Source organism: Mesocricetus auratus, unplaced genomic scaffold (assembly GCF_017639785.1).
Source record: "Mesocricetus auratus isolate SY011 unplaced genomic scaffold, BCM_Maur_2.0 Super-Scaffold_100004, whole genome shotgun sequence".
Taxonomy (NCBI): Eukaryota; Metazoa; Chordata; class Mammalia; order Rodentia; family Cricetidae; genus Mesocricetus; species Mesocricetus auratus.
This window is the reverse complement of record NW_024429189.1, coordinates 116,850,440-116,871,399: the sequence shown is the minus strand read 5'-3', so window position 1 is coordinate 116,871,399 and position 20,960 is coordinate 116,850,440. Positions and strand designations below refer to the sequence as shown.

General features: G+C 51.5%; 1 protein-coding gene across 1 annotated transcript in view; it reads right to left on the bottom strand.

Moving 5' to 3' along the window:
- Nucleotides 1-2,242: 2,242 nt before the first annotated feature.
- Rspo4 (R-spondin 4) overlaps nucleotides 2,243-20,960 on the bottom strand; it is a 36,442-nt gene continuing 17,724 nt past the window's right edge. Inside the window, exons 2-5 of the mRNA XM_005072530.4 lie at nucleotides 11,501-11,689; nucleotides 10,795-10,935; nucleotides 9,479-9,664; nucleotides 2,243-5,838 (exon numbers count right to left, since the gene is read on the bottom strand). Coding sequence (XP_005072587.3) covers nucleotides 5,747-5,838; nucleotides 9,479-9,664; nucleotides 10,795-10,935; nucleotides 11,501-11,689 — 608 coding nt within the window. The 3' untranslated portion in view covers nucleotides 2,243-5,746. The remainder of the gene's footprint in view (nucleotides 5,839-9,478; nucleotides 9,665-10,794; nucleotides 10,936-11,500; nucleotides 11,690-20,960) is intronic.

The window sequence follows — 20,960 nt, the reverse complement described above, 5'->3', positions numbered from 1 at the left end:
GGGCATCTTAAGACCAGTTTTTGTGATATTTTCTGACCTGATGTTATGGACAAATGGCTTAACCTCAAAAAGCACAAACGTGAACTCAGCCTTTCTGCCTCCCTCCAGCTCCAGCCTTTGCCTAGTTCCCCCGAGCCATCAGGGCACTGGGTTCTAATGTCTGCTTTCACTACATTGGTGCACACCCAGCCTGCACAGGGAGGGCTCTCTTCTCTCACGAGTGTCTCACCCTGCACTCTGTGGTGGGGCTGGCTTTTCCTCTTAGGAGTACATCACTTAGCTGTGTCATCCATCACAAGGCGCTCCACGATGCCTTTGTGCCTTGGTGTCCTCGGAGGGTGTGTCTCACACAGCCTCCTCTGGTTCCGGGTATTTCTGGCTTTCTTGTGTGCGATCACATACGGGATTAGAGGGAGCAGCTGTGGATCCCAGCACCCTTGACATTACACTCGTGGGCCGGAGTAAGTGAAAGGGGAACCAAGGCAATGGGTGGCTGGACCAGAAGGCATGTGCATGGCCATTTTAGTGGACACCGCCAGCTGCCTTCTACAGTAGCCGGGCCAAGTCTCACTCCTTTGTGGAAGGCTAGGAGAGCAGACACCTGTGCAGTCACCGTTCTGCCTCTCTGAAAAATGGCGTCTTCGAGATGTGCCGTCATGATTTGGGTTTCCTGTGGGATGACCTGCTCTGCTCTCCTATGCTGTGGGAAGCAGACCTCGTCCTTCAAGAACAAACAAGTGGCAGGAAGGACGGTGGATCTGCACCCATAGGTACCCGTGAGCTGGGCGTGAGGATGGCCCTGCCTGCTCAGAGCGACGGGGCTGTGATACACGACTGCTTTTGTTTCCATGTTCCCACTCTATTGGTTACTTTCTAAGCCTTGGATTCCTTGTTTAAGAGAGCTCTGGGGCCGGGTGTTGGTGGTGCACATCTTTACTTCCAGCACTCAGGAGGCAGAGGCAGGAGGATCTCTGAGTTCGAGACCAGCCTGGTCTACAAAAGCTTGTTCCAGGACATTCTCCAAAGCCACAGAGAAACCCTGTCTCGAACTGCCCCCCCCCAAAAGAGAGCTCTGGGGAGGATGGATTTAGTGTTCGGTGTTAAATGGCTGGCCTAGTTTCTTGCTCCAACAGTGTGTTTAGTACATGTCTGTTGAATGAGTATGTAATGAGCAGGACGATCTTAGGCACTTATGTCTCTAAACCATTTTCACACACTGCCTTGCTGAAGCCTCACACTGACACCATGGAGACTACTCTTATCCCCTTTCACAGATGCAAAGACTGAGGCACAGAGACTGCTGGTTCTCACCTGTGGCTATAGCTGGGCAGGGATGCAGGTGGCATTTGTGACTTTGTCCTTACACATCTCACATCTGTCTTAGGAGACAGATGTCAAGATCCGTCCAATCCAGCCACGTGTTCCTGGGGACAGCCCTCTCCCACTCCAGGAACAGAAAACAGTTGTCATTTCGTCATGCTCATGGGTTCTGAGGGTCAGGAGCCCAGACAGGACAGGAGGGCAGTCTCACTGGCGAGACTCCAAGCTGGGGGCTGGAACCATCAACCTGGAGGAGCTACTGCCCAACTGCCTGCTCCCAGGGCACACCAGTGTGTGTGTCTGCTCTGCCTAAGGAGAAGGGCTGTGGGGAAAGCCAGAATCGTGGGGTAGGCTGAGTGATGGAGGCCCGGGACAGGAACAGCAGCCTCACAGTTGGGCCTGTGGTCCATGCCCCTGAGGCTGGAAGTTGGTATGAGGCCAGGTCTTTGGGCCCTTTGTATAAAGTGACTCCACACATCCTCCTTCATGCCTTTTGCTCCTTGGGCTTGGAGAGAGCTCTGACCAATGGGCTGTGGATGGATGTTTTGACCCTCCTCCTAGACCGTCTTCTTTGCAAAGGGCCTTTCTCACAATCAGAGGCGACTGAGCATACAGCTGGAAGAGGCCCAGGTCTTTATTACGGGTTTACACAGTAGAAAACCCGTAATGCATTTTGTACTGAGTGGATGGAACTGATGGATCTGGACGATTCTCTCTTCTGTAAGCTGACTGACAGGGTTGTGTGTACATGCAGGCGATAAAGGTTGTGAAAATTCAGGGAGGAGGGAGGGAGACAGAAAAATGTGAATTACTATGGTCTCTTCTGAAGGGAAGAATCAAAAGACCTGAAACACAATGATACGGCTCTTGGTACCGCTACCACACGCCAGACCCTAACTAGCACGGGACGCCATCACCACCATCACTTTAATTTTTATTGTTAGAATGCACATTTCCAAGTCAGAAGGGTCCCACGGGATGAATGAAACTTTATTTAAACTAGCTGGGATATTCACGGTCGCCTGGGGCTGGTGTCTGCCGAGGTCAGTCACTACTGTTCTCCTGGATGTTGACTGTTGTCTTCTGAGTCATGTTTCTTTTCGGGCTTGGAGTGGCCTGGGGCCTGGGTCTGGAGTCTAGACATCGTGTGCTGCTGTGAAGACCATTCCACTGAAGTCACTGTTCAGTTCTCTCCCGGTCCTCCAAGGCAGCAACACGCCTCCATGTTCAGAATGGGCAGCAAACAGGCTGGCAGTTCCTGACTGAGTCACACCCTCTAGTGACTGCATGTGGGAATAACAGGCAGCCCATGGTGAACGGTCTGGTGGAGGTGGGGACAGGGTAGTTGGTAAATCAGGCCTGGTACAGGCCAGCAGGAATGGGTTAGGAGGGGCAAAGTGTCACTCTCTGTTACTAGAACATCAGTGAGGGGCCAAACAACCTCACCGGCCTTCTCCATGACTCCAGAAATGGAGCATTTCTGAACTTTCCCAGCTTTGCCTGCAAGAGGCATTCAGGTGATGAGCTCCTGATGGCATGCTGCTTCCCTTACCAGGAAGGTGTGGGAGATGGGCCACGAAAGCATAGCAGTAGAAGAAGGATGCCTGAAGCCCTAGGTTATAGTGGGGTCTCTGGGAGAACTATTTAAACCCGAAAATACCCAGAGCAACCAGTTAGGGGCAGACTATCAGGTGCCCCACCCCACAGGGGAAAGAACATGGTTAGATGATTGCAGATCAGAGACCTCCCACTCTTGTCCTGCAACAACTATGGAATTTAGAGCCTCCAGTGGCTTAGGGTTTGATAACACCAGACAGAACATATCTGTATCTCCTATCTATGCACAGACTCAGACCTTTGTGCTGTGGGGTCAGAGCTGGAGCTGTGGCCTTCAAGCCAGACTCTGGAACTCAGCGTGCCCTTCCTCCCAACTCAGCCTAAAGTAAGTTCACTTGTCTCATTTGCTTCTCAGCTTGTTCATAATGGATAGGTCTGGGGTGGAGCCCTGAAGCTTTAAAAACGCTCTTAGAGCCCAGCACGTGGCTGGACCTTCCGGATGTTGGTGATGGGATGAGTGTAGCCTTTCATTCATCAAAGGAGTAACGGAAGCCCCAAAGGGCAGATGGCTTGGCCCAGACTCACAGCTAACTGCTCACAGGCTGAGCTTACACCAGGTTTATAGTAGCCCAGGTTATGACCATGACTCAGACTGTGTTCTTTCTGGTGACTCTAGGCTTCTAAGAAGTCAAATAGGGCACAAATGGGGACCAGGGCTATAAGTGATTCAGGAGGCTGAGGGTCTGCTAGGATATGTCATCTTTTGCCTCTGGCTGAATCTCAGGTGAGTGTTCTCTCTGTCTCTGTCTCTCTCTCTGTGTGTGTGTCTCTCTGTGTGTGTGCATGCGCGCACGCCTGCTGTGTACAAGTGTGTAGAGGTCAGAGGATAACCTCAGGTGTGGTTCGTCAGGTTCTACCTATCTTTTGTGAGACAAGACTCCTTACTGACCTGGAGCTTGCTTCTTGGGGCAGGCTGAGTGGCCAACAAGCCCCAGGCATCTACGTGTCTCTGCCTCCCTGGTGCCGTGAGACCACAGAGGCATGCCGTTATGTCTGGCTTTTTCCTTGTGGGTTCTGGGTGTCACACTCAGGTCCTGTGGTGGCAAGGCAAGCATTTTAATGACAGAGCCCCTGAGACCCCTTCTTAAGGAGATCTGGGAAGCACTCCAGCAGAAACCCGGCCTGTCCTGTCGGTCCTCATGACCCGTGAGCTCTGGTGGAAGCTGCCCCAGGAAGTTTAGGTTCTGCTGCTGTGAATTTGTGGGCACAGTAATTCTAACACTATCTGGTACTACTCAAGAAGTACTACTATTCTAGTACTACTCAAGATGCCTTCATGAGTTTCTTTCTTTCAAAAACGGCTGGGGTCTCAAAGCAAGAAAGCATCTCAGGGGTGTGGACAGAGAAGCAGAGAGCCTGGCCTGACAAGCAGGGTTTCTAGCTGTTCCGAGTGGGACACCAGGGAGGAACACAGCCACAGGAGTGGTGCTGAGGACCCTCTCCTGACAAGTGTAGGGAGAGTGTGAGGTCACTGCCTGAGGGGTGACATTGCGTCACGTGGACCATCTCTCTTGCCTGTACTGCACCCTCTGCAGCTACCCTTGGGCTCCTTCCCAGCAATAATGGCAGCTCCCAGGCCAATGGCAGGGGTAAGGACGGACCTGCCTATTAGTTTGGTCTACCCCAAGGCTCCTCCCAATGTCCTTCCTCCTGGGACTGGGGGAATCCCTGTGAAAGAAAACACTCAGGGTGTCCACATAGGCGGCGGGAAAGGGGGAAGCCATCCCAACTGCTGACCCAGCAATTTTCCCAACTGCTGACCCAGCAATTTTCCCTACTGCTTCCCCAAACATCCTCAGGCTTCTTCACAGATGCGGTGTGCCGAGCGAAGGCCATTGCTCCTTAGCTGTAGGCTTCTCTATGGGTATGACGGGCAGGCAGGTAGCAGGGTGATGAGCAGAGTGGGTGGGGCCAGCTATAAGCTCCATTTAGCTTCACTAGCCTTTGAGATGTCAGACTTATTCCCTCAGGAATAACAGTCCCACCCGATTCTGTGCATGGGTCCCCAAAGGCCTTAGGGGGTCATCAACTGGGGAAAGGTCATGAGCACTATGAGAGGGAGGCCAGAGGGGCACTGAGGATGTGTTGCAGGCACTTCCAGAGGGATGTGCTGGTGAGTGAAGCCACTGTCTAGCCAAAGGGCTCCTAGTGACTCCTACATCACCATCCTGGACAAGGGGTGCAGGCTGGGCCTCACGAGGTCCTGGAACCCATCCCTGGTGGCCTCATTCATCAAAGTCAATAGCTGAGTGTTGCAGACATGGCCTTGAGGGACTGGACCCAGTGAAGGGCTCACAACTCAGGTTGCAGGGTCTCTCTGGCTAGATGCTGGACTCCCAGGGCTACCCAAGTTAGATGCTGGACTCCCAGGGCTAGCCAAGTTAGATGCTGGACTCCCAGGGCTAGCCAAGTTACACCATCCCTATTCCCCCTAAATTGTAACTCGCAAAAGTGGGGTCACAGATATGGAAAACATAAGTTTGCTTTGAGGTGTAGAGGGCCACACGGAGGACTTAGGCTCCGTCTCTTATGTGTATCTGTGTATGGGGTTGGGGGCAGTCAGTGAAGAACAGGAAGTAAAGCAGGAGGAAATGAAAAAGCGAGGTACCTGGAGACGAAACAAGGAAGTGAAGAAGGGGTGAGGGGAGAGAAGAAAGGGGAGATGGATAAAATGCAGTGGACAGACAGACGGAAAGAAAGACAGATGGAAAGAGAGTGAGGGGTGTGGACAAAGCCAGGTGGGGGAAGGGAGGGGACCACAGAGGAAGTGCAGCAAGCCAAGGGCACAGGCCAGACGCTGGAGCCGGGGTCACTGTGAGCCAGGCTGCTGAGGCCTGCGCTCCAACTTCCTGTCCTTGCGCTGGCGTCGATCCTTCCGGCTCTTCTGCCTGGGATTTCTCTCTGTAAGAGAGCACAGGTCCAGGGAGGTCCTGAGCGATGAGGGAACCCCAAGTACTCCCAGAAGGCTCTGAGTGATGGACTCAAAGTCACTCTGTTTTAAATTTGGGGCTGCAGGTGAACTATTCGGGACAGAATCCTCGGCGATTCCTGGGGGCCGAGAGGACTCTGACTTGAGGAGGGGGTGCGTAGAGTGGAGGCAGAGCTGGGTAACAGCCTGTGTAGACCGGAGGATTAGCACCTGTCAGGACTTAGGATGGCCTCACGGGGGTACCTCGTGCCTCTCCACACCTCACTGTTCCTAGGGCTCCCTGCTGGAGACACAGTCTCCACTGCACAGATCCCTGTCAATCCCCCAGCTGCTTCCAGCCAGGGGCTGTCCTCACTAGCAGCCCCACAGCCAGAGACCCTGAGACTCAGTTGCTGCGTGGTGCTGGTGGGACAGACCCAGACAGTGTGGAGAGTAAATCCACGCAATGGAAGCCAAAGCTACCATTTCTAGCCCATTTGACAGGAAGGGAAAGAGGTTGGCCTCAGCTGCTCCCTCAGTACAGTGGGCTGACTGCAAATCCCAGACCCAGGGCTCAGCTAGACCGCAGTGTGTCCCACCAACCCTGAAAGAATATGGCACATTTCTAATGTGAGCAATGGATTAGTCTCTCTTCTCAGACAAGGTGACTGAAGGCTGGCCAGAGGATAAACTTGCTCAGTGGCCTGGAGCTCCTGGGGCCAGTTCTGATCTCTTCAGAGAAGCTCATCTGGGCTGACTGGGTGACCAGTGGCCAGATGGCACAGGGTGTGGCAGAGACCCCAGCATGCTGTCTTTAGGAGAGCTGAGTGTCCCCTGCAGGGTCCTCTTTGCTCCTCACTGTGCCATTAGCCCTGCCTGCGCTTCCCTGTGGTGCTCCTCACTGCTTACAGGCCTTTGCCAGGATCTGCAGGCTCCCTGGGGCACTCATCCCACCTGAGGGCACTCCTCTGGTGACAGCGGGAAAGACTGAGGTGTCTGGGAGCCAGGCCAAGCCTAAATTTCCAGTTTAGACAGTGTCTCCCCACCCGAGCCATTTTCATATGCTCCTTGTCTCCCGGCAGTTTCCTGGGAAGCTGTGTGTCCTGGGAACTGATGACACTATTCAGGACACTGCTTTCCAAGGACACATAGCAGACAGGGAGAGACCTCAGGCTCTCACAGACAGGGAAAGAACTGCTTTTCCAGGGTTAGCTGCCCTCACAAAGAGCAAGGGCCTCAGCATCTCCATCTGCAGGGCAGACCCAGTGTCACCCCATAGACTAGGCTGCCTACTTGGGTCTCCCCACCAAATCTAAATCCTTGGAGACACCATGCAGGTCACAGGTAAGGGTGGAATCTCGGGACATAAAAGAGGGAGGTTCTTGTCCACTTTGAGGGCTGGGATTGGGAGGGATGATTGATTTTTCCCTCCTCCTTCCCCTATGCCAGCCAGCCTGCTGCCTATGCACACCCCCATTCACACATGCACCCCACACTCACCCATGCAGTCTCCACTCACCCATGCACCCTCCACTCACCCATGCACCCCCCACTCACCCATGCACCCCCCACTCACCCATGTACCTCCCACTCACCCATGCACCTCCCACTCACCATGCACCCCACACTCACCCATGCACCTCCCACTTCCACAAGCAGCCTTCCACTCACTCATGCACTCACAGAACTACCTAACTTACCCATCCACGACCCCTCTCACCCTTGTGTCCTCCAACCCATGCACCTACCCACCCACCCATCCATCTACTCAGCCACCTAACTCTCTAGTTACCCACCCACTCAACTTCTCACCTACCCATCCTCTTCTCATCACACAGCCACCTACCTAGCCATCACCCACCCATCCACCTATATTCCCTCCGCCCACGCACCTGCACCTACTCATCCCACACAGTCAGCATCTGGGGCCCGTTCCCGCATCAGAGACAGTCTGGACCTCCAGAGACTCACCACACAGGACTGCAGAAGGAGCAGGGCTTTTCCCTAGAGGTGTCAGTGCTATGATGTGACAGGATGATTCTGGAAGGCGAGCTCAGAAAAGATGAGTGGAAGAGGATCCTGGGCTGAGGTATATACGAGGAGGCCCTGCAGGCTTCTGGAAACTCAGACACTATGCATATGCCATTCACAGCAATCACCACAGAGTGTCTGCAGTCAACTATCATCACCTGAGAAAGAGCTTTCCTTGCGTTTTGGGTGTCTAGTCTCATCTAGGCCCACTCTCTGTCCCAACTGCCCACTGTGTATGTGTGGGTAGTGTTGGTGGTGAGGAGTCCCTGGCTTCAAATTCTGCCTCTTCAATGTCCCAACTATGTGTCCTGTGTCCTGGCTCCAGGACTTTCCCTGTTGACTATGACTTAGACTCTTCTTTGCTCCCTGATTAATGTTAGACCTCTAGATCTGCCTACTCCTGACTATCTGACCCTGGGGCAAGTGACTCAAGCTCCGTGGGCCTCCATCTTCTAAGATAGGATAATAACCACACCTAGATGATGGTGGATGTCCTTCTGTATGCTGTGAATATATGCTTCTCTTATTGGTTGATGAATAAAGCAGTTTTGGCTAATGGACAGGAAGGATTTATTCAGGCAGGAAATCTAAACATGGATAGGGAAAGGTAATAGGCAGAGTCAAGGAGATACCATGTAGCTGCCGAGGAAGCAAGAGGTCTGGGCATCACCAGTAAGCCAAGACACGTGAAGATAAACAGATGAATAGAAATGGGTTAATAATTGAGAGAGAGAGAGAGACAGAGAGAGAGAGAGAGAGAGAGAGAGAGAGAGAGAGAGAGAGAGAGAGAGAGAGAGAGAGCCAATAAGAAGCCCAAGCCATCGGCCAAACAGTTTATAATGAATATAAACCTCTGTGTGTTTATTTGGGACTAAACAGCTTCAGGACTGGGTGGGACAGAAACTTCATAGTCACTGTGCAGATCAAATGAGCCAGTGACTACAGAGAATCTAATACACCATGCTCTTGTCCTTAACATTGCTTTTTCACAGCCCTGTCTTCTGGGGTTCTTAGTGCTCTATTAGAAATCTGTGGGCTTACCTGCCCCAGTGAAGGGGCTCCTGTGGTATTTAGTGGGGGTTGTTATGGGCATAGCTTCCCATTCTACTGTTGCATAGTTGACAGCATTGATTCTTCAGGGCTGAGATCTCTGCACATGTGTGCCTAAGGTTTTAGAGTGTTTCACTCAACCCTGCATGCCTGGGACCTGTCTCCAACTGACCCCTGTAAGCTGGGTCAAGCACCTGCTTCTTAGCATCACTTCTCTCTGTATTATAGTATGGGTACGGCACCGCCATGCACCCGCAGCCCCCGCTTCCCAGGCTTTCCCAGGAACTCCACTAGAAACAGCAGACTGTTCCAAAGTCCTTACAGCATGCGGGGCGGGTTCTGGGTACTGAGAATCGCTCATCCTCCTGTATCTGGGGCCCTTCCTTGCAAGTACCCCACAGGGTTATACTTAGCTAACAGGAAGGGCTGGCAGGCAGAGTCTTTCAGGAGGCCTTGCAGATGCCATCTATTGGGGGGGGGTTCTCTGTCCATGGACACTAGAAATCACTCATGGGTTGTTTTCCAGTGCAGCCCTGTAGTTCTAGTACTCACCTCCTGGGCAGGGCCTCTTTATAGGACATTTCCTTGACTCAGATAACACTCGGCAGCTCGCTGTCTCCTCCTGCTTGGCTGGGCCAGCCTCCCGCACCCGGGTCTCGAGGCCCCAGCCTGAGCCACAGGTCTTCCCATTGTGTATGCAGGGGCTCCAGCTGCCCCAAGGGCTTGGCTCACATTCCTCTATGGGCGAAGGGAGAGACAGACAGGTGAGTCAGTTGGCAGTCTGTGCCTCTTGAATTCAAGGATCACGGGTCTGAGGATCTCTACCTACAAGGGACTCGGCCTATTGCTGGTAGCAGAGAACACACAGAAAGACTACTATTTGCAGGAGCCTGCAAAGAGCTCCATGAAGGCTGTGCTAGGAGCCAGATGGACTCCTGCCAGTGAAGAAGAAGGCTTCACAGAGGAGGTAACAAAACTTAATTAAGCCTCACTGACTAGCAGGATCTGAGAAGCCAAGTGGCTGGGATTCAGAAAGGTACAGGAACTGGGGACAGACACAGAGGTAGCTGGCTGCTTAAAGGTCCTCAGGATCAGGGTTCCAGCTTTTAACCTGATCATAAGCTTTTGATCATCTGTAGAGGTCAAAGCCACCCAGAGCTGTTGTGAGGGACAATGAAACAATGGACAGATAGTTCCCAGAAGAGAGGATTTTAGAGTCATTCCATTCATTTCTGAGCAGGAGGCAGCACCCAGCTCAGGGGACAGTGACTGTCCCTTCTTGCAGTCGTAGGTGCTGAGGCCTGGAGCAGGAACAGGTGTATACAGCAGGGTGGGAACAGGTAGCGATGCTGCCACCACCTGACAAGTTAAGACTGAGCACCTACTGTGAGACCCAGAGCTGCAGGTACAGAAGGTAACTGCACGGAAGAGACACCTGCCTGCCTCCCAGAATGCACTATGGGGAGATACTGCACCAGGAAGGCAGGGGCGTTTTGTGTAGTTCTGGAGGGCACAGAAGCTATAGGAGTCCAGACGAGGAATGGGCCACACCCTTGGGTCCGGGAAACCTTCTTGGAGGACACTGTGGTGTCTAGTGAGGTGTCTAGTGTGACTGTCTAGGAGGGTGGGAAGTCCCCAAGATGCTGACCCATGATAGGCAGGCCCAGATGGGAGCCTGATTTCCCAGGGCTCTGCCCAAGGCTAACAGGAGCCACAGAAAGGTCTTGAGTGGCAGAGCATTTTGTAGATAGCTGTCCTATATTTTCTGGCCATGGATGGGAATGCAGGCTCAGAGACATAGCCAGGAGGCCACACCAAAGAAGAAAGATGTTGGGAGGGACTGATGGGGTGGCCAGGGTCTCACTCACCCTGGCATTCCCGGGTACTCTGGTGGGTCAAGGTGCCTGGAGGACAGGTGGGCAGGCACTTCCCCTTGTATAGATGAAACCGCCTTTTGCACCGGATACAGAAGTCCTGGCTGAAACAGCTCTCGCATGTGGCCCCACATTCTGCAACAGAGCCAGGGACACCATAAGTCATGGGTCTGCCTGGGTGTGTGTGTGGGTTCTCTGTGTAGGTCCCTGGAGTCGGGATACAGTATCTCATCAGCAGCGCAGACTTGGAGATTGTTGAGCTGGGCTGCATATGAGGAGGCCTTCTTTTCTCATCCAAGCTGAGGTTGAGCACGGGAAGCGATAGCTAGACGACACATAGCTAATCTGGGCCGGGAGTGAAGCTCCCCCACCCTTTGCCCACAGGACTCAGAGATCAGTAGTGATTTGTCCTAGGTCACAGCGAAAATGGAGGAAAGGTCAGGACTACTCTTCCTACTGGAGCTAGACCCAGAGGAGGTGAGCAACCTGCTGGAGGCCATGCAGATCCCAGGGAGAAGCAGAGGTTCCTGGCCATGTTTGTGCCGAGACCTGCTGGAGTCCTCTAAGAGCTGATGGAATCAGGGAGGAGACTACCTGTCCCAGAGCTGCAGGACAGGCTAAAGCCAGGAGGCTTGGGTAAGTTTGGGAGAGAGGGTAGGATACAAGGTAGCTTGCCTACAACATGGGAGGAGACACGTACTCTTGCACCTGTTGGCCTCCTGGCCACGGATTCCAAAGAAGCCGAGGGGACAGTCGTGCACACACTTGCCATACTGGCGGATACCTTCCCGGCGGATGAACAGGAAGAGCCTCTGCTGGCAGGTGGAGCAGCCGTTCTCCTCCGAGCAGATGACACAGCCCGTGCAGTTTCCCCCCAGACCAGCGCCTGCTGCAGCCAGACCGGTGCGAGAAAGACAGTCAAATCACACATGTGAGCTACTTAGATGGACTCATTGGGCTATTGGCTGAATACAATAGAAGACTATGTTTCCAGGCATCTCCAACTACCTGACTGCTGGTGATCATGTGTTCAAAATCTGGCCAATGGGACATAGAAGTAGGCGTTTATAGACTGCTGATATGACAGAAATCAATATCTACTTTTTTCAGATACTGTTACCTGGACTTCTCTATTATAGCACATTTACTCTTTACTAAGTAGTAGTACTCTGTGTGTGTGTGTGTGTGTGTGTGTGTGTGTGTGCGCGCGCATGCACGGGGTGAGACATCACCTTATTTCTCAGTTTCTGAGCAATACTCCAGTTCCCATTGTCACCATCACAAAAGCCATCACCCCTCGGTTCAGGTGGTCAAGGGGAGGAAGGAGGAGCGTGGCTGTAAGGCTGGGGCGAAGGGGAGCAGTACTCTGGAGCGGAGTCAGATGCTCCATGCCAAGGCTCGCAGGGAGATCTTTGCCAAACTGGGTGGGGTGTTAGCCTTCATGCCCCAGCCCTGCAACCGTCCTTTCTTGTTCCTCTCTGAGTAGTGGAGCTAGGAAAAGCGGGGCAGAGAGTGGCAGCAGGAAGTCCATCAGATTTCGTTACAAGCATGAGGGGCTTGCAGTGAGGGAACCCATGGAGGAGCCAGGCCATGGGGTCTGGTTCCGTCTTGCAGAGGCAGGTAGGTTCCCAGAAGAGAGGGAACAGTGGAGACAACTGGAGAGGGTTGGGATTTGAGCAGCAGTCACTAAGAAAGGATGTGGAAGCTGCCCAGAGAGCATGCATCGCTCTGCTTTTACACGTCATTAAGCTGGGACACTGAATAAGCTGGTTACCCACCCTGGCTGACCTGAGCCCGCGGGGTCTCAGAAGAGGACATTCTTGGCTCTCCAGTTCCCAGTCCTTCTGTTCCATCAGCGTGTATCTTCCCCGCTGAGGCAGGGTGTATGTGAGGTGCCAGGATCTCCCTAGAGTGGAAACCAGGGGCCACCCCTCCTCCTGTCAGCAGAGGGCAGTCCTTGCAAAGCCTGGAAGGTATCTCACGCCTGGTACACGGTGCAGAACATGTGGGAACATCCGTAGTCTCTGCTTAGACTGGCTGGGTTTCTGTCACTCTCTCCTATCTCCCAGAAATCCGAGAGTCCTCCCCTTCATCGCCCAATTTCTGTTGCCTATACCCTCGGAGCTGACTGATGTGGGTGGCCCTCACAGGGTCACGCTGGAGCAGATGCGTACCCTGTGACACACCCTGGGTACTGGGCAAAAGGGCCAATGTCCCTGGTGCGGGTGCCCCAGGAAAAGACTATGCAGAAGTGGGACGGAAGAGCAAGGACATGGGGTTTCCAAAGTTGCAGGCAGCTGGCAGCCAAAAATAAATGTAAAGCCACAAGAGGGCCCCATCGGGAGAGAGCCACACCACCGGGAGAGAGCCACACCACCAGACCCAGAGGGAGCTGGGCTCCCTCACTCATTCAGCAACACCTGCTCCAGTTGGATGGCACCAAGGGCAGACAGGAAGGAAAGGAAACTTATTTCTTTTTCTGACATTTCTTTCTTTCTTAAGATTTATTTATTGTGTATACAGTATTCTGTCTGAATGCATCCCCACAGGCCAGAGAGGGCACCAGATCTCATTACAGATGGTTATGAGCCACCATGTGGTTGCTGGGAATTGAACTCAGGACCTCTGGAAGAACAGTCAGTGCTCTTAACCTCTGAGTCATCTCTCCAGCCCTGAAAGAAACTTCTTTTGCTGGAGAAAAATCCAACAGCATCCAGTAAATCTGAAGACAAGTCTTCCCACACACAGTAGTTTGGCATCATCTGACCTCCCCCTCTAGAACGGCTGTGTGACTGGCTACTTCCCTGTTGATGTTGAGTTGGGGGAGAGAAAATATGGGATCCTGAGAAGGGAAGGGAACTCCTCGCTCTGTAGTCTGGCTGCAGACTCACCAGCCGAGGAACATTAATCTCAATATAATCACCGGCATCTACTCCAGGCCTTCTCTCCTTCCAGCTGGAAACCTGAGATTTTCTAGAACCTCCCTGAGCAACTCCAGTGGCTTGTGGTTTTATTTTATCAGACTGTAATTCCACTTAAGACACCCCAGAATCTCAGTGTTCAAAAAAGGGACTAGACATAGGGTCAGGTACCTTATGAACCCATTTAGCAGGGACTAGGGAGATGACTTAAGGGACAGGTACACTAGCAAGTGCTTGATGACAGTATCAAAGCAAGAGGACCTGAATTTAAATCCTCAGAACCCACACAAAGGTCAGGACCAGCCAAGGAACTGCAGCATTGAGGGGTGGGGACAGGCAGATCCCAGGGGCCTGATGGGCATCCAGTCTAGCCAATGGTGAGCTCCAGGTTTAGTGAGAGGCCCTGTCTTGAAAAGACAAAATGAAAGGTAACAGGGGAAAATACTAGATGTCTTCTTCTGTCCTCTGAATGGATGTGCATCACACACACACACACACACACACAAGCACGCACGCACGTGCACACACACATACACACGAGACAGAGAGAGAGAGAGAGAGAGAGAGAGAGAGAGAGAGTGCACAATATGAATTTTCTAAAGCTCTCAAAGCCCTTTACACTGTCACCACTAGGACACTTCAGTGTGACTCTTCTTTTAGAAGCACCCCACCTCACAGAGCTCTTGGGTGTGTCATATCTTTCCCTAAGCACTTTTCTATTTTTAAACTAACTCCACCCCTACTTCATGCTAGATTGTCCTGAAATGCTTTTCCGTGTTGAAGTCAAGGGTTTTGGTTTCATCAGAGTTGAGATTAAGGGGGCTTCTCAGGCCCCAAGGATGGTTTAGGGAGCCGTTCCTCCATCCCTCAAAGCTACAGGGACAACTGTAATGAGGAGAGGTTTATTTGAGCCCAGAGTTTGAAAGCAGTTCCACCCCTGACGGCAGAGAAGTCACGGTGAAGCAGAGCAAGCAGTTCACGGCTGAGAGCATGTGATCAAGACTGTTCACGTCACAGTGCGTCAGGAAGCACTGAGTGAGAGAGGAGGTTGGGCTGGGAAACATTTCCAAAGGCTACCTTTAGTGACAGACTTCTACCAGGCAACCCCCACCTCCTAACAGTTCCAGTCTCTCAAAATAGTTTCCAGGGCTATGGAGCAGCATTCAAAACCCCAAGCTGGGAGAGCCATTTTCAGATCTAAATCATTACAGGGGGTCTAGGGTAAGGCTTGAGAATCTACCAGGTATTCTGTCACTGCCGGTCACAGACTCACTTGGGAAACCACAAAACTAAGAAACTTTTGCATATCTGTGCCGGGAGACCCTGACAGAGAGGCTTACTGTGGCCCAGCTTAATAACACACAGTCACAAAAGCAAACCCACTCTGGGAAGAACAGATAAATACGTGGTGGTGTAGTCATATGCCATAGTCGAACACCACACACAGCGCGGCCATGATAAACGGCTGAGGCAGAGTCGGTTTTCATTGCGGATGCAGCTCAAAGCCAATGCTGAGAAGAAAGAGTGAGTTGTGTGATGAGTCATGTAGAAGTCACCATCTGCATCAAGTTCAACAGAGAACCATGATTTGTAGCATTGCTTATGTGTGAGGTATCTGGAGAACTACAGACATATAAGGGTACATGCACACTTATATGTAGCATTGCCTATGCGTGAGGTATCTGGAGAATGATAGGCATATAAGGATGTATTCACACTTAATTCAGTATGGGGGCACTTCTGGGGCAGGGGTGGGAGAGGGGTTGTGAAAGAAGATTTGAGATCTCATTCATATTTATCAAATTTGGTGCAAACGTGAACATGGAAAGATTTGGTCAAAATGGTTGATGAGGGTGGGTGGGTGGCAAGATGGCTCAGTCAGTAAAGCACTGCCAAGAAAGCATGAGAACCCACGTTCTGACTCCAGCACCCACACAAATCACAGTCAGTGTATAGCGTGGCTGTAATTCCAGGGACGCAGAGGCAGGTGGATTCCCTGCAGCTGGCTAGCCAGCCAGCCAGTCCAGCCAAATTATAGAGCTCTGGGTTCAGGAAGAGACCCTCATCAAAGCACACACACACACACACACACACACACACACATCCCGTTGACCTCTGGCTGCCACAGGTTCACACACACATGTGCCTATAACACAAACATGCATATACACACTGGAATATTTATTACATTAGTTTTTATTTTTTAGTATAGATTTGAAATAGTTCACCACAAAAATCCATTCAAAGAAAAATAAATTTAGCTTCTCTGATGTACGGGAGAAGGGGAGGACTACATGGTTATTTTGTGTGTATCAGCATTTTGTCTGCATGTATGTTTGTGCACCACGTGTATGCCTTGGGCCCACTGAAGTCAGACGAGGAGACATCAGGTTCCCTGGGACTGGAGTTAGCAGACTGTTGTGAGCATGCCACATGGGTTCTGGCAATTGAACCAGAGTCCCCTAAAAGAGCAGCCAATGATCTTAATCACGGAGCCATCTCTCTAGTCCCATAAACATATACCCTTTATTCCTTATTCCCCCTTTCTTCCAGATCACCTCCCTAAGTCTCGCTCTGCCCTCAAATTTAGGTCATAGGTAGGGAAGGGAACAGATTCTGGAGGAGAGTTTGGGAGCAGGGGAGACCCCGCCTCAGGCTCTCTGCTCGTCACCGCCCACATTCACTCTCCTTGCCTTCAGGAAGGGACCCCAGAGTTTTAGCAGGATTTGTCTAAGAAAGTACATTGCCCAGGCCCTCTTGCACTGTTAAAAGTCATGTGTCTAACCCTGGTCAGTGAGCTGGGAGTGGGCATGTCATGGGCCATGCCAAGGAAGGGCCCACACCACCCTTCCCTCCTCTGTCTTCCCTCTGTTAGGTTTCAGTTTTGATACCAGGAGCCTTGGCTGCTCCTGGTGGCAGAGGAATTTTGAGAAAGGCACTGGTTCAGTCACCACATGAACCCAGGGCTTTAACGGGAGGAGGAGAAATGCTCACACATCTGGTTTAGGTCAACAGCCTTGCCCAAGCACCAAGGCTTGGGATGCTGGAAAGGCCAGCAGAATGGCATTGGTGGAGATGAGGGTACTCCCCATGCGATGCACTAGGGAAGCCTTCGGAGCCCAGCTGCCACCCAGTGACGAAGGGCAACCCAACTGACTCAGTGGTCCCAAGGAAACTTGGACAAACTGCAAGCTGCATTCTGTTGTCAGAATGCAGGGTAGGATTTTCCCTGCAAGTTGAATCTGTGGACCAAGATGCTCTGATGTGGAGGTGCTGCTATTCTGCAGCCAAGGAAACCCAGGCTCAGGAGGAAAAATGACATGCCCAGGGCAATACAGAACCAGGAGGCAGAGACCTTCTGCTGTTCTCCCAAGTGCCACTGCAGGACTTGTCTGTGACAAGCACAGACTGAGCCACTTGGCTTGGCTTCCATAAGAGCAGACACCACAAAAATAGAGTAGAAGCAGAAGACAAATGTACCTGAGACCAGGGCACAGCAAAATTGTCCCCAGTGTCAAAAGATCCCACAGATCGCTCACCTGGCCCTTGTGGTTTCACTGGTGACTCTGAAACTAGAAGGAGCAGGGACTTTCTCAAGAGAAAAAAAAACCAACCTATGAATGCCCCTAGAGCCACAGAACCCTTTGGAGGACAATGATTGAACACACTGAAGGCAAAAGACTCCTTTAGGAACCATCCCGACCTTGAGAGTCAGAATGTAGGCACATGATGAGAGAGAGAGAGAGAGACAGAGAGAGAGAGAGAGAGAGAGAGAGACAGAGAGAGAGAGAGAGAGAGAGAGAGAGAGAGAGAGAGAGAGAGAGAGAGAGAGAGAGAGAGAGAGAGAGAGAGAGAGAGAGAGAGATCAGGAGTTCATGACCGCAAACCTTCCATCTTCAAAGGTAAAGGCTGAGTCTAGTTTCTGGATGCATCCTTGACCCAGCAATTGGCTAGAGTGCCCTCTAGTGCTTCAAAGTTGTGGCGACATCTTTTGAATTTTCACTGTAGGCCTTTGCCACATCTTTCTTTACTCATCAGAAAGAACAATGGGGTGCCCTCAAGGTCATGGGTGTAGGAACCTGAATGCTCACTTTATAAATGAAAAGTGGACAGTGCTTCTCCAGAAAGATCTAAACATATTGGTTCTGAAATTTACTTGTAACAGAGTCCCAGTGAGGTGCAGGAAGTGGTTAGTTTTAGTCCAAATCTGAAATGAACACACTGGACACGTCATGGTGTCTTTCTTGCTGCAGTCTTCTCTCCCAGAGCAAAGGAGCTGGCCACCAGGCACATGCTGTCTGGTCCTGGCTCTGGTCTGGCTCACCTGGGCTAGTTAGACATAGCTTTGGAAAGTGACTTTGGATGAGAAATGGTGGTCGGGACCGTGTTCTGTAGCTAAAGACAGTGGCAGGTGGGTGGCACACAGGTCTCCCCCCAGGTTAAGCAGCCACTGGCAGGCACTGGCATATGGTCTGGCACAGGCTAGACCTCAGCCTGACTTTGTGGCGCCATCTACACTTTGACACCATTATGGATTGAGCAGATTGCCACGTGCCCTTGACTCTAGTCACTGCTGGACCAGATACAGCATGTGTCCTATAGAAACTAGTCTTAGGATTTTTTCCTTAAGTCAGTAGGGGTACGTGCTTTTCTGGGTGTGGTTTGAGTATTGTGAGTGTGTGATATGTGGTGTAGTGAGAGTGTGGCATATGTGTATTTGTGTGTGTGATATGTGGAGTAGTGTATGTGTGGTACATGTGTTGTTTGTGTGTGTGATATGTGTAGTAGTGTATGTGTGGTACATGTGTTGTTTGTGTGTGTGATATGTGGTGTGTGTGAGTTTGTGTGGTATAGTGTGTGTTATTTCATGCATGTTTTCCTTTCTGTTCTCCGAACCTGAGAAGCTGTGGATGCTGCAAAACCAAGACCCTTTCAAGAATGAAGAACACACAGCACACAGCCAAGAGCTACTTCTGAGTCTCAGAGGAGCCTCCATCCCAACTGGTGTGCCCCAGAGTCCTGTACACTCTCCTCATTCCTCAAGCCACTTTGGGTAAGCTTTTCTGTCACTTGCAACCAAATGCTTTCTGACTAATACAGAAGCAGAGGGAGAAAAAAAATAAACAATGGATTGTAGAGAGGGAAGCAGCAGCCAGGAACCTCACTAGCTCTAAAAGGCAGCAAAGCTTCTGAGGGCCTTCCAGGCCCTCCCGGGGCTTGGCTCCCTCACCGCTCTGAAGAAAGGAGCTTTTCCACTCCGGTTAATGCTCCCCTGTCAGCTTGCAATCGGCAAAGACCCAGATCTCTGGATAGGAAACAGACCCTGGTGGACAGTTATGCTCCTGCAGGTCATGGGGCCAAAGCACCACCCACTCAGCTGCCTTCCACGGCACTCCAAGGAAATCCCGGGTTCTTCCCCACGTCAGGTGGATCCTGGCCTGAATCCCTGCCCTTTCCCAGATGGTCCACGTTTATAATGAGCACATTTGGGCTCTAATTGCAACCTCGTGAGCTTACTTGGAGCATCAGAACCAGCACCTATGAGATTCCCCTGAGGAACCGTCTCCTACAGTTGAGACCAGCTTCCCACAGTGGAAATGCCAGTCGGCTCCACAGGTATGGCTCTGCCTTGGGCCAGCAGCTGGAGAGAGCTGAATGACACCCGTGTCACTTGCCTTTCTCCAAGTACCTAGGGAATGAGTTAGGCCTTGGAAAACCACTCTATAGAGCATGGCGACCACTTTCAGCTTGACAGTTTATAAGGAGACCCTGGCTTGTGATAATTCTGAATGTATCCCCCTGGTGCTGAGCAATCCAGCCACTCATTCAATAAATGTCTGCTGTCTTAGTTAAGGTTTCCATTGCTGTGAAGAGACATCATGACCATGGCAACTCTTACAAAGGAAAGCATTTAACTGAGGTGACTCTCTTACAGCTTGGGAGTTTAGTCCACTATCATCATGGCAGGGAGAAAGGCAGCGTGCAGGCAGACACTTGTGTTGCAGAAGGAGCTGAGAGCTCTTATATCTTGACTCAGGGGCAACAGGAAGTTGTCTGTCTTTCTGGACGTGGCTTGAACACACATGAGACCTCAAAGTCTACCTCCACTGTGACACACTTCCTCCAAAAGGGTCACAACTCCTAATAATGCTATTCCCTTTGGGGGCTGTTCTCAAGCCACCACAGTTGCTGAACCTTTGAGGGTTTTTTTGTTGTTGTTGTTGGAGGATTCTAGAGATTCAATGATTGCATGCTTACGGGGAGCACTGTGTGAACCTGGGCAGCATCCATTACCACCCTAAGCCCCAGCTTTCCTAGGTTCAGAATAGCGTGTTGATGCTTACCTTACAGGGCTGCCATGATGGAGGCCACACTTTTTAAAGGAGTAATTTGGATAGATGACTAGGATTTATAAATTCGAGAGATTCCACATAAAAAGCTGGAATTTGGATGTCTGGAAAAACCCAGGGCGTCTGCCAGTGTCAGTGGCTTGCATTCTCACAGTGGCAGTGGCTGGGGTTGCTTGAAGTGATGCTTTTGGGTGCCAAATGCAGGCCCTCAAGCTTCTGTGCCCATCCAGGTCTCACTGTGCTTGGGTGGCAGTCTCTTCCACTTCCCCATCAGTGACAGTGGGAAGAAGAGCGTCTCTTGTCAGTTTTGATTTTAAGCTAGGGGGTTTTGCCATGCTGCTCAGGCTGGCCTTGAATTCCTGAGGAATGTCCCTCAGTCTTCCACATATATGGAACAATAGGTGTGGGCCACCACACTGGGCCAGGCAGGATCCATCCCCTTTGGGTGTACACAGACTGCTCTGAAGGTTGATGGAAACCCCCAGCTGGGCCTCCCATCAGCATTATATTTTGGGAGGGCTGGCAGGACCTGGAACCCTCGTAGCCAATGGGTCCTTGCTTGTAGTCTTGAAGTCACACTTTAAAATCTATTAGTGGAGAGCAGGCTGAAGGCCTGACAATGCAGGATCAAATTCTGGCTCTGACCCTCCCCTCTTACCTGTGTTACCATAAACTAGCGTTCTAACTTTCCTGTGCTCCAGCTTCCATCTGTAAAGCAGGACTCCTGTGAGTTCGGCTCAGACATTCATGGAGTTACCGGGCAATGTTGATGGATAAGAGGGTCTTGGTGACATCGCTGTGTAGCTGAGACCTTTACCACCTACCCTGACTCCACCAATCCGTAGCTGCAATTCTTCTGACAATCAGTGCAGAACAGTTTATTTCAATG